Source organism: Pecten maximus, chromosome 16, assembly GCF_902652985.1.
Source record: "Pecten maximus chromosome 16, xPecMax1.1, whole genome shotgun sequence".
NCBI lineage: Eukaryota > Metazoa > Mollusca > Bivalvia > Pectinida > Pectinidae > Pecten > Pecten maximus.
The window spans coordinates 29300805-29312945 of NC_047030.1; the positions used below are offsets into that span (position 1 = coordinate 29300805).

Consider the following 12141-nt stretch of genomic DNA (forward strand, 5'->3'; position numbering starts at 1 on the left):
TTTGACATTTAATCTGTTTCTACATCAATGTCTACAAAAATAAAACAAAAAAATAAATTCCATCATCTGAGTTTTTATTTTGAATTAAAATGTTTTAACTTCAATTGTGTAAAACTTGAACAAGTGATTCAACAATAAGTATACAAATTAACAAACTTTCTTATACAATGACGTTCTATTGCGATATTACTACTTTTTTAGAGGTGATACCATTTCTATTAAGACGTTACTATTTCTATTGCGATATTATTATTTCTATATATTTACATTTGCTCTAGATCTGCATTTCCCCATTGACAATGCTAAGAGGCAGTTGCCACCATGCGCCTATAACACCCAGTGCCTCAGGCTATAACACCCAGTAGGTCATGTGACATTAAAAAAAGGCGGGATTTTTTTGTGTTGGTTTAGTTTTTTTCAAAGTTGATGAAAATGGTAAGACAATGTAAATATAAGTATTGAACAGTGGTTTTATTATGTTGTTATAGTCGATATGGCAGCAAGATACGGGTTTCCATACTACATTTGCCCACCCTGCCATATCGACTATAACAACATTAAAACCACTGTTCATTGCTTATGTAGACATCAATATTTTTCTACGAAGACCTTACTATTTCTATGAAGACATCACTATTTCTATAGAGACATCACTATTTCTATGGTGACATCACTATTTCTATGGATACATCACTATTTCTATGGAGACATCACTATTTCTATGGATACATCACTATTTCTATGGAGACATCACTATTTCTATAGAGACATCACTATTTCTACAGATACATCACTATTTCTATGGAGACATCACTATTTCTATGGAGACATCACTATTTCTATGGTGACATCACTATTTCTATAGAGACATCACTATTTCTATGGAGACATCACTATTTCTATGGAGACATCACTATTTCTATGGAGACATCACTATTTCTATGGAGACATCACTATTTCTATGGAGACATCACTATTTCTATGGTGACATCACTTTTTCTATGGAGACATCACTATTTCTATGGAGACATCACTATTTCTATGGTGACATCACTTTTTCTATTGTGACATCACTATTTCTATGGTGACATCACTATTTCTATAGAGACATCACTATTTCTATGGAGACATCACTATTTCTATGGAGACATCACTATTTCTATGGTGACATCACTATTTCTATGGAGACATCACTATTTCTATGGTGACATCACTTTTTCTATGGAGACATCACTATTTCTATTGTGACATCACTATTTCTATGGTGACATCACTATTTCTATAGAGACATCACTATTTCTACAGAGACATCACTATTTCTATAGAGACATCACTATTTCTATGGTGACATCAATATTTCTATAGAGACATCACTATTTCTATGAAGACAACACTATTTCTATGGAGACATCACTATTTCTACAGAGACATCACTATTTCTACAGAGACATCACTATTTCCATGGAGACATCACTATTTCTATGGTGACATCACTATTTCTATGAAGACATCACTACCAGTATTTCCATGGAGACATTACTATTTTCATGAAGACATTACGGTACTATTTCCATGGATACATCAGTATTTCATTACTATTTCTATGGAGACATCACTATTTCTATGGATACATTACCAGAGAGAAAACAATTTATTGGTGTTTAAATGTATAATTGGTGTGAACACCTATACAACATGAAACAATTTTAAACTTCATTATTTGCTTAAAGCCAATCAGTTTGTGTTACTTTTCATGATGTAATCTGTAAAACTTCAGATATTTTTTGAAAAGTTTGTTTCTTGATCCTGGAATTACCAGGAATACAAATGTAACTGAATGTTGTAAAACAAAATAACACAAACATAAGTCATACCTAATTTCTATACAGCAGATCTACCAATACAACTCAACACAAAGATCTACTAAAGCTACCTGCGGCAACTAAAAACACAATGACATCATTCTTGGGTATCTAATTAAAATATGTAAACAAAAAAAAGAAAGGAAGTGCTTTTTGAATTATTTAGTAACAGTATTTGGCACTAAAACTAATAAACCTACATAGATAAAGCATGCACACAAGACAAATCAGAACATCCAAAAATGATAAAAGGAATTTACATGACCAAGATAACTTCCATCTGGTACTGAACAAAATAAAACATCAATCTTATGATTGTAATTTACCATGGTTATTTGTGGTTGCTATGATATTGTAACATAGCAACCACAAATATCCATGGTAATATTATATAGCAGTCATAAATATTCATTGTAACATAGCAAACACAAAGATCCATTGTAATATTATAGCAACCACGAATATCCATGGTAATATTATATATACATGTAATATTATCTAGATATTCGTGGTTGCTATTTTACCATGGATTTAGTCATAGACCTTTCCATAATAACTAAGCTAAACTTATTTATAATAAATTTTCAGAAACTAACCATATAAACCAATTTTTTATACTAAAAGCAAGTTTGCCTCAGTTAAGAGATGTTTATATTAAGTTAAAATGTGCCCTGTATGTTTAACATGTAGAACAAATAAATTTCATATTCAGAAATAAAATAAACTGTCAATGCTTTTTAAAATAAAAATAACTTTATTTCTTTTCTGCACTTCCATGATGAATACGTCCTTTTCATCTTCGTCATCTCAGTGGTATATTATAATAATTGTTGATGAACTTCACTTCACAAAGAAACTAACCATGTATGTGAAGTCATGCAGGAACCGGCCTTACTCCTGAACAGAGGAGGAGTATAACTTTTGACCTTAGTGTATACCCAGGACTCTCACCGAAAGACAGCCAAATATTTGTCAAAATTGCTGTGTACAAGTATAGATATTGATACTGTACGTATGAAAGGTATCTAAAATAGTGGTTTATATTGATACTGTACGTATGAAAGGTATCTAAAATAGTGGTTTATATTGATACTGTACGTATGAAGGGTATCTAAAATAGTGGTTTATATTGATACTGTACGTATGAAGGGTATCTAAAATAGTGGTTTATATTGATACTGTACGTATGAAAGGTATCTAAAATAGTGGTTTATATTTCATTCAACAAAGGAGGAAAATTATTGTTAAACAATGCTGTAAAAAAGGTATACAAAACTATATCACGATTGTACTGTCCTGAAGTCTAAACTCATAAACCAATAAATTCAATATTCTGAAGAACATGACTCACTCTGTTCACTTTAACATATCTGTACATTGTACCAGTGTAGATTTTATAACTCTCGATTGATTTACATTCATCCTCAATTTTTGTTCCTGTAAGGGGATTTAATCATTTCTATATTTCCTGGACTACCTAAGTTATGAGCTTTGCATTAATGCTAAATTTGTAAAGTTCAAATAATAAAACAAAAAGTTGTTTTTTTTTCTCTGATATATGCACTGCATTGATCTGCTTACTTGGCATGTCAAGTCAGCAAAACACTGTATTTGGAAGTAAACAGATACTCATATGACAATCATGATACCCAAACACAAAATGCATTTTCTCGATACAAATTACAACCAATCACACTAAGTTAGTACAGACAGTAACAAATGCTCTGTACAATTCGGAGAGAAACCCCCCAACAGAGCACAGTTTTAATTGAGAGATCAGACATCGAATTGGCACCTGTTAAAATACAGGTACATCATGTATCACTGTTACACGCTTCATCTCTAAATAATATATACTGAGTTTATAGACAGACGAGGGGTGTACTACCTGTACTAAGCTTTCTTTTCAACGTTTGTGTTTTGGCATTTCAAGTAAACTTTGGTTTTAATGCAATTGAAGCTCATATCTTAGACAATCCTGGAAAAATACCAAAACATAAATATTTTTATTGGTTTTAATGAAGAGGTTACATATTGTATGAAAATATCCCCCGTGGCCAGGGTAGATCCTACCGTGGTGTGCTACCTCAGGCTCTGATAATACATTAAGTCAGGAAATGTTAAAATCTTCACCGTTCTATCAATATGGATGTAGCCAGAACTACAAACAGAATTTGTCTATTTTTTTCGCTTATCCTTCTGTTTTGTCTTCTTGTCCATTTTCTTGATTGTATTGGAGAGGCCATCTTTTTCCTGCTGTATACGAAATGCGATGTCCTCCAGCACCAACTGGTGGTTTGCCTGTAAAAAGATTGAATTTCAAATCAAAACACAGTTTCTGTGTTCAAAGCTGAAACTGACTGCTAGTGTATAAAATATGAATATGTAATAATATACATCTTTTAGTAAAATAAGATTTGCATCACCTTAGAGTCGCTAACTGAGTAACTGGCATGTTATAAATCTAACTTTTCACTACAATGACAATGTTCAATTTTCGAACAGTTTGAGGAAAATAAGTAATTAAAAGTTTCCAACTCATCAAACACAACTTGATAATTTATCATGATTATAAACTTAAAGAAACTGTAAGAAAACACGGGACAAGATTTAAGTATTAGAAATAAACAGCACAAGAACTTCTGCAAAAAAGCAAATTAAAACTTTTTCAGTGAAACATGACTTTATCTCATGATTATATGTATACAAAGTTTCAAAGGGATCAGTTAAAACAGGTAGGGAGAGATCTCCAGAAAAAATCAAATAATGAAATCAACAAAGGGCAATAGCTTCTGCAAAAATAGTCAAAATTCTTTTCAGGGAAACACAACTTGATATCATGATTATAACGTATACCAAGTTTCAAAGAGTTTTTTCTAAAAATAAGTTTACGCCATACCATAATGCTCCCATCAAATTTGACAGTTGTCTAAAAACAATTAATATGGAACGCAATTGACCCTTATGACCTTGAAAGTAGGTCAGGGTCGTTCATTTGAGCAAACTCGGATGCCTTCATCCACCATACTACTTTCACAATGTCATGACCCTAGCCCTTATGGGTAATTGTAATGAGAAGTTGATTTAATGGAAAAGTTTGAAGCCAGCCCGATTGATGGACGGATGATGGATGCTGCACTATGGTATAAACCTCTCTGACCTTTGGGCAGGTATGGTAACAATGGTTGTAGGTCCCCCAAAAACAGAACAGATGACCTTCATTTTCTTATTTTCAATGGAATCATCTTTAAATTCCAAACTGTCCCTAGATTAATTCTACTCTCCTGACCTAGGTGAACACATGGTGACAGTCTAGACACATTCCTTTTTTGGGAGAGGGACGTGTGGACAGGCCTACTCACAAGTTGTTCGCGTGTCTGACGCTCTTGTTCAGCTTTCTCCTCCGTCCTCTGACGTGCCTTCTCCTGTTTAGCCTGTAGATAGAGAAACTTTGAGAGTTAGATGTCTCTTTTGGACAGTTCTACACCCTTCTTGGTTTTCAATGCACTTAACCAACAGGCACTTAACCTTGAAGAGTTGCCATACTGTATTATTTTTCAATATGAGTGACAGATAAATACAGAAGGGTCCATAATTGTCATTAAGTTTAATCTTATAACTTTTCAATAGTTATTTTATATTTCAACACTATTTATAATATTTTCTTGTTTGTCCAATTAAATTTTTTTATTTTTTTTAAATTTTTGTAGGTATTATTTATTTACTTATAGAATTCTTCATCATCTAAACATGACTGATGCAAAGCTATGTAATGTTATCTGAGGCAATGTACACAGGTTACTTTTTAAGGTCAAAGGTCACAGTCACGGTAGTGTCAGTACCTATACCAGAAAATTAGTTTCCAGACAATAACTCAGGTTCAAGTGGACCGATCAAATTCAAACTTAATACACTGCTTTCTTATATAAACCATTTGTACAGCTTTGAATCCACAAAACCTACAAGGACCAATATATGAGTGATATCCATTGCTTGGTTCCAGACATTTATAACAATATAACCAAATTGTCCCCTTTTGGCCCTGTTCCACAGCTCCTGGGGGTCAGGCTATAGTGTAATTTTGAATCCACCCACCAACAGAGGGATGCTTTTGGTCAAAATAAGATAAATTCTGATAAGGTGTTAAGAAGAAGTCACTTGAGGAAATTGTTGACATACAGATGGACCAGGTGAACTAATGTATTATTCAAAGTGTTAAACTAGAAAATGTCTGTAAGACATGAATGCTTTCAAGGCTACAGTAAGGATCAATGATGACCTTTGAACCTTGAACCTTGATCAATGACCACCTGAACATGATCAGGCATAGAACCAATTTCTATGAAAATTGTTGAAAACCTGTAACCTATAATGACCACTGACCTGTCTGTAATGACCCCTGACCTGTCTATAATGACCTCTGACCTGTCTATAATGACCTCTGACCTGTCTAATGACCCTTGGCCTATATATAATGACCCCTGACCTGTCTATATTGACCCCTGACATGTCTATATTGACCCCTGACATGACTATGACCCCTGACCTGTCTATAATGACCCCTGACATGTCTAAAATGACTCCCGACCTGTCTATAATGAACTCTGACCTGTCTATAATGACCCTTGACCTGTCTATAATGAACTCTGACCTGTCTATAATGACCCTTGACCTGGCTATAATGACCCTTGACCTGTCTGTAATGACGCGATCTGTCCATAATGACCCCTGATCTGTCTATAATGACCCCTGACCTGTCTATAATGACCCTTGACCTGTCTATACCTGATCTGTCTATGACCCCTGATCTGTCTATAATGACCCCTGATCTGTCTTTAATGACCCCTGACCTGTCTATAATGACCCCTGACATGTCTATAATGACTCCTGACCTGTCTATAATGACCCCTGACCTGTCTATAATGACCCTTGGCCTATATATAATGACCCCTGACCTGTCTATATTGACCCCTGACCTGTCTATAATGACCCCTGACCTGTCTATAATGACCCCTGACCTGTCTATAATGACCCCCCATCCTGTCTATAATGACCCCCTGTCCTGCCTATAATGACCCCTGACCTGTCTATAATGACCCCCATCCTGTCTATAATGACCCCTGACCTGTCTATAATGACCCCTGACCTGTCTATGCTGTGTTTCCTCCAGGCTGTAGTACCGAGAACAGGTTTTACTGTTTCTGTTATGTCCCTTTTCTCCACAGTTACCACATGTAACGTTACAGAACAATGAGGACTGCGTAGATGAGATGGATGATGAAGCTTGTGAGGATTTAAAATCCTGGGAGTCATTCCAGTTTACTTGTCTTGGGATGATATCATCCCAGGCACTCGAGGAGGATGATTGGGTCGATGGAAATGATGATTTGTGGTCTTGAAATCCGGATGACCTGTCAGCTAGGTTTCGAGATGCTGATGACTTGGATGATGGGTTGGAGGACACACTTCCAAAGTCTGTGTTGTTAGACTTGAAATGACTTGGAGTATGACCACGAGGCAGGAAGACGTGGCCTGGTTGACGACGAGGTGGAGAACTTGTGATGTAACCATCATCATCAAGTCCAACATACTGGGCTGGAAACATCATGTATAACATTTTACTAAATGGAATGGCTGGAAATGGCTAAAATCTGGTAAAAAATTAATACAAAATATGAATCATTAGTATTTTATTGAAAAATTGAAAGTACTAAAATTATACGATTATCTAGAAAACAAAATTCCTTCAATTTGTAAATGAGTTTGTATCTGCTGCTACAAGATACTTAAAAATCATCTGAGTTCTAAAATACATACCGATAGTTGATGTTTTTGAATTAAGACTTTAATTAAGGCAGGTCAAGGTCATTAAATTGAACTACTTTTTCAGTCGGCTATTCAGATATATATGCCACAATCTTAATATCATAACCTTGGGCCTCTTGGTTATTGAGAGAAGTTGTTTCAAGATTTTAGCACATTTGACTCGTGACATTAAAAGTAGGTCAAGGATATTCATTGTATTCAGAACAAATTTGGAAGCCCTACATTTCAGCAAGCTACTGGCCTGATATCATGACCCTTGGCCACTTGGTACTAAAGAAGATGCTGTTTAAATGTTTTAACACATTCGACCCCTGCTACTTTGAAGGTATGTAGGACTCCTGCTACCTTGAAAGTATGTAGTCAATCATTTGAGCAACTTTGATAGCCCTTCATCCTAGCATACTACTGGCTCAATATCATCGCCCTAGGTCACTGTTATTGAGAAGAAGTCAAAAAGGTCAATTGTTTATGATACATGCTGGATGATGCCAGACAAAAGGGCAACCACAATAGGTCATCAAAGACTCTGTCGCAGGTGAAAGTCAAATCTCTGCATTGTAATATAAACTGAGTTCACATTCAAATTAGTGAAGGCGACTTACATTCTTCCTCCCCTGAGGAGGAAGTGTTAGTGTGGGGGTGTTGCCAGGGTGATGAGGCTGTGTGCGTGATGTTACGTGAGATGTTAGCAGCCTGCCCTCCACTCTGTAACGCCTGGTAACGTTGATTCTGTTCTCTCCTGATGGAACACAGCTGAAAATACCAACAATGCTACTCAGATATCTCAGGATAACCTGTCTGACTTCGTCTGTACAATACATTGACCTCTGACACATGACCTTGACCTTTGATCAGACTCAAATCATATGGGAACAACTAGAGACCAAGAGGAACCTACCTGTGAAGTTAAAATCTCCCCCAGTATTTTTCAAGAAATAGTGATAATAAACTTCTATTGTCAAAAGTTGAGAGCCATCTTATTTCCAGATCAGACTAAGATCAAATGGGTACAACTAAGGACCAAGGGGAACTTACCTTTGAAGCTTGAGAAAAATGGCCTCCTGTCGGCCATTTATTTTTTTTATCAGACTCCAAATCAAATGGTGACAACTAGGACCCAAGGGGAAACTGACTGTGAAGTTTGAGAAAAATCATTCCAGTACTTCTCAAGAATTAGTGATAACAAGAACTTTTTAAGGATAGAAAGCCCACGGACCACGGACCATGGATGCAAGTAGATTTAAATAGCCCTCAAATTGTGGGGTAAAAAGCAGAACAGTACGCTTGATAAACAAAGCAAAATTATCGCACAGACCAAATCAATAATAATCTAAGAAATTCCTAATACACAGGTGAAAATTCCACTACACTAATGTGTATTTGCTAACCTGCTCAGAGGAAGACTTCCTAGCCTGCTTCTCCATGGCAAACAATTTCCTATGCCACACCCTCTCTACAGAAGTTCCAGCTGATGTAGGCCCGCCCACACTAGAGGAGGCCCTTGCTGGACTGGCTCCCTGTCCGACATCCCGCCTCACATGCTTAGGACTAGAGAGATCTGGACTAGAATCTGCATGTCTCTTCTGAACTGTTCTAGGGATAACTGTCAAGAACATTCTAATTAACAAGAGGCACATTTTAATGATCACAAATTAACTGTAACCCCCACTGCCACCCCCATCCTAAAGGGGCCATTTTCAAACTAATCATTAGAAATTATGTTATAAAATTGCATGAAGTTCTTCTCCCCTTTGTATAAATTGTGAGCTATGCAGATTTGAACTCGTTAATGTTTTAGTAAAATATCCTGAACTAACCTGGTATTGGCCGTTCCTCTGTTTCTGCCAACTGCCTGGCTAGCGCTTCATCGTCCTTCAGGGTTGTCTGCCCTTGTCTGATTTTCTTCTCCTCTTCCTCCTGTAGTTGTCTAGCGAGAAGACTATCGTGTACCTCAGAGTGGTCTGCCCCTGTTAACGTTGTGCTGTTCTGTTTTCTCGGTTGACCCTTACCCGACTCCATCTGTTGTAGTTGTTCAGCATAAAGTCTGTCTCTTTCCTCCAAATACCTGTTAACTTGGAGGGTTGACCTTACAGCAGAGTTATCTCCCATTAGTAGTTCCTGTTGTAGCTGTTGTGCTATAACAACATCATTGGTTGTATCTATCCCCTCTACATTTTTGACACTACTTTTTCTCTCCCTTGAGACCTGTGGTTTATCCGAGTGGCATGCTTGCCATTTTGCTGAACCTGAGCGGCATGCTTGCTGTTTTTCTAACTTTTTTCTCTGTGACAATGTCATTTCATATTCTTTATCAAATAATTCTTGCAGCTTGCGTGCAACCTCTTCATCATCAACACCTCCTTTAAAGCATTGTTCTGATACTTGATTTTTAAATCTATAACTAGGACCAGTTGTCACACTTTCTTTAAATCCCTGATCACTGTATTTTTCACATTCGTCCAGTTTTTCTTGTTTGATAATGATTTCCTTGCCTCCATCTGTTGGGCCCAATCCTCTCACTTGATTTGTATTTGTATGAAGTTCTGAAGACAAATTATCCACACCAACATCATCACTCCTTCCAACAGAACTTGAGTAATTTGATTCTGTGTTAAAGATTGAACTAGTACAAAGTCTCTTTGCTGGAGAGTGGACAACTTTATTATTTGAGCTCTGTTTCGGCGACGTATCCACATATGGATTTCTGGGAGAACAGGATGAGATTTCTGATGCAACTCTCAGTGGAGTGTCCTGATTTGGAAAGGAACCTTGAGGTGGTGATAAACTTTCCCCATGAAGAGGAGAAAGATTAGGGAGGGAAGAAGGACTTAGAGGAGGAGAAAGATTAGGGAGAGAAGAAGGACTTAGAGGAGGAGAAGGACTCCTCAGGAGAACACCATTATCTAGTACAAGAGAACTATTACCACGAACAGGGGAAGGAGATTTTGGTGGAGGTGACAGGCTTTTTGATGAAAGAGATGGACTTATTTTTGTTGAATGTAAAGCACTGTTTCCATATGAAAAAGTTGTTGACTTTTGAGATGTTGATGGAGATTTATTTCCTAAATGGGGAGTTTTCTCTGAGGATGGGGAAGTTATATGATCAGTAGAAGGAGACGGAGACAGGGGAGGTAGCACACCAATATTACAAAGGTCCTGAGAATCCTCCTCATCCGTTCTACCATCCTCATCCTGCCAATTAGTGTGACTGTTCAGTGACAGGTGACTTTTGGTCTCCAGACCACACAAAATAGATTGCGACTCTTCCGCTTTGCTGTCCTCATAATGACTAGACTTTAACTCTTCCGCTTTGCTGTCCTCATAATGACTAGACTTTAACTCTTCCGCTTTGCTGTCCTCATAATGACTAAACTTTAAAGTATTGAACATGACAGTCTCTAATGACACAAGCTGTTGGTGTGATGACACTACGCCATCTTCACAATCTGTTTGACTAGGACACTTTGCAAGGACATTTGATGATAAAAGGTTTGATGGAGAACCTTCTGCTGAAGAATTGCTGCTGGAAATTTTACTCACAGAATAGGATTGTTCCTTAGTGAAATGACCAACACCTGGAGATTCCCTCGTCACTTTACACCTAGACCCGGGAGATACATGTAGGTTACCAGTTTTATAGAAACTTCTGACTTTTTCACAGTTTTTCTCTGGAGATGGTGGGATAACTTCTATGTCATCATCTTCTGTTAGAGTCTCTAGATTGTCCTCATCTTCCTGGGTATCCTGAGCCAGGATATTGTTAGAAATCTCAGTTTGGTTCTCATCCAACGTATCTATGTCCCTAGTGAATAGTGAATGAGCTCGACCACACACATCTACACTGGCTTGTTTAGGAAGGATTTCAGCTTTCTTGTACATATTACTGTCATCACAACTCTCTTTACTGCTGTCCATCTTACTCTGACACATATCATTCACAGTAGAAATGTCCTCAGCCAAAGTCGGACTCTCATCAAGTGATGGTTGTCTTTCCTTTACAGAAGTCTGACTAATGCCACCAAGCGCTTCTGTTTTGTTTGTTGGTGTAGGGCTTTGAGATACTAGAATATTATTCCTCAGTTCACTAACACTTTCAGCATTGGTAATTTCTGTTGGTGACATGTTTGTCTCGTCTAACTTTCTGTCATTCTCTGTCACATTTCCAGAGTCTGAAGAGGAAGTTTTGTCACCAGAACCACTTGTTTCTGACACTGTAGTACCATTTAACGGTACCAGAGATTCTGTGAGAGAGTCTACATTGGCAGAGAGAGCCTTCACATTTTGGTGTGGTGTATCTACGGTATCACACACCACATCACATCCTGTTGTACCGCCAGTCTCACTCCTACAACCATCCACTTCGTCACCGACTCTTCTCTCTTTAACCTTGTTGGAGGTCTTGTGACACCTGAAGTCTTTATACATTTTCCTACACTACCCTGAATCACATCTG

The 12141-nt window shown here is 37.1% G+C and overlaps 1 protein-coding gene across 1 annotated transcript in view; it reads right to left on the reverse strand.

The window, feature by feature from the left end:
- Window positions 1–1547: 1547 nt before the first annotated feature.
- The window catches only part of LOC117344746, a 63760-nt gene continuing 53166 nt past the window's right edge, over window positions 1548–12141 (reverse strand). The window contains exons 25-30 of the mRNA XM_033907574.1: window positions 9506–12122; window positions 9077–9291; window positions 8291–8441; window positions 7009–7457; window positions 5225–5296; window positions 1548–4163 (exon numbers count right to left, since the gene is read on the reverse strand). Coding sequence (XP_033763465.1) covers window positions 4041–4163; window positions 5225–5296; window positions 7009–7457; window positions 8291–8441; window positions 9077–9291; window positions 9506–12122 — 3627 coding nt within the window. The 3' untranslated portion in view covers window positions 1548–4040. The remainder of the gene's footprint in view (window positions 4164–5224; window positions 5297–7008; window positions 7458–8290; window positions 8442–9076; window positions 9292–9505; window positions 12123–12141) is intronic.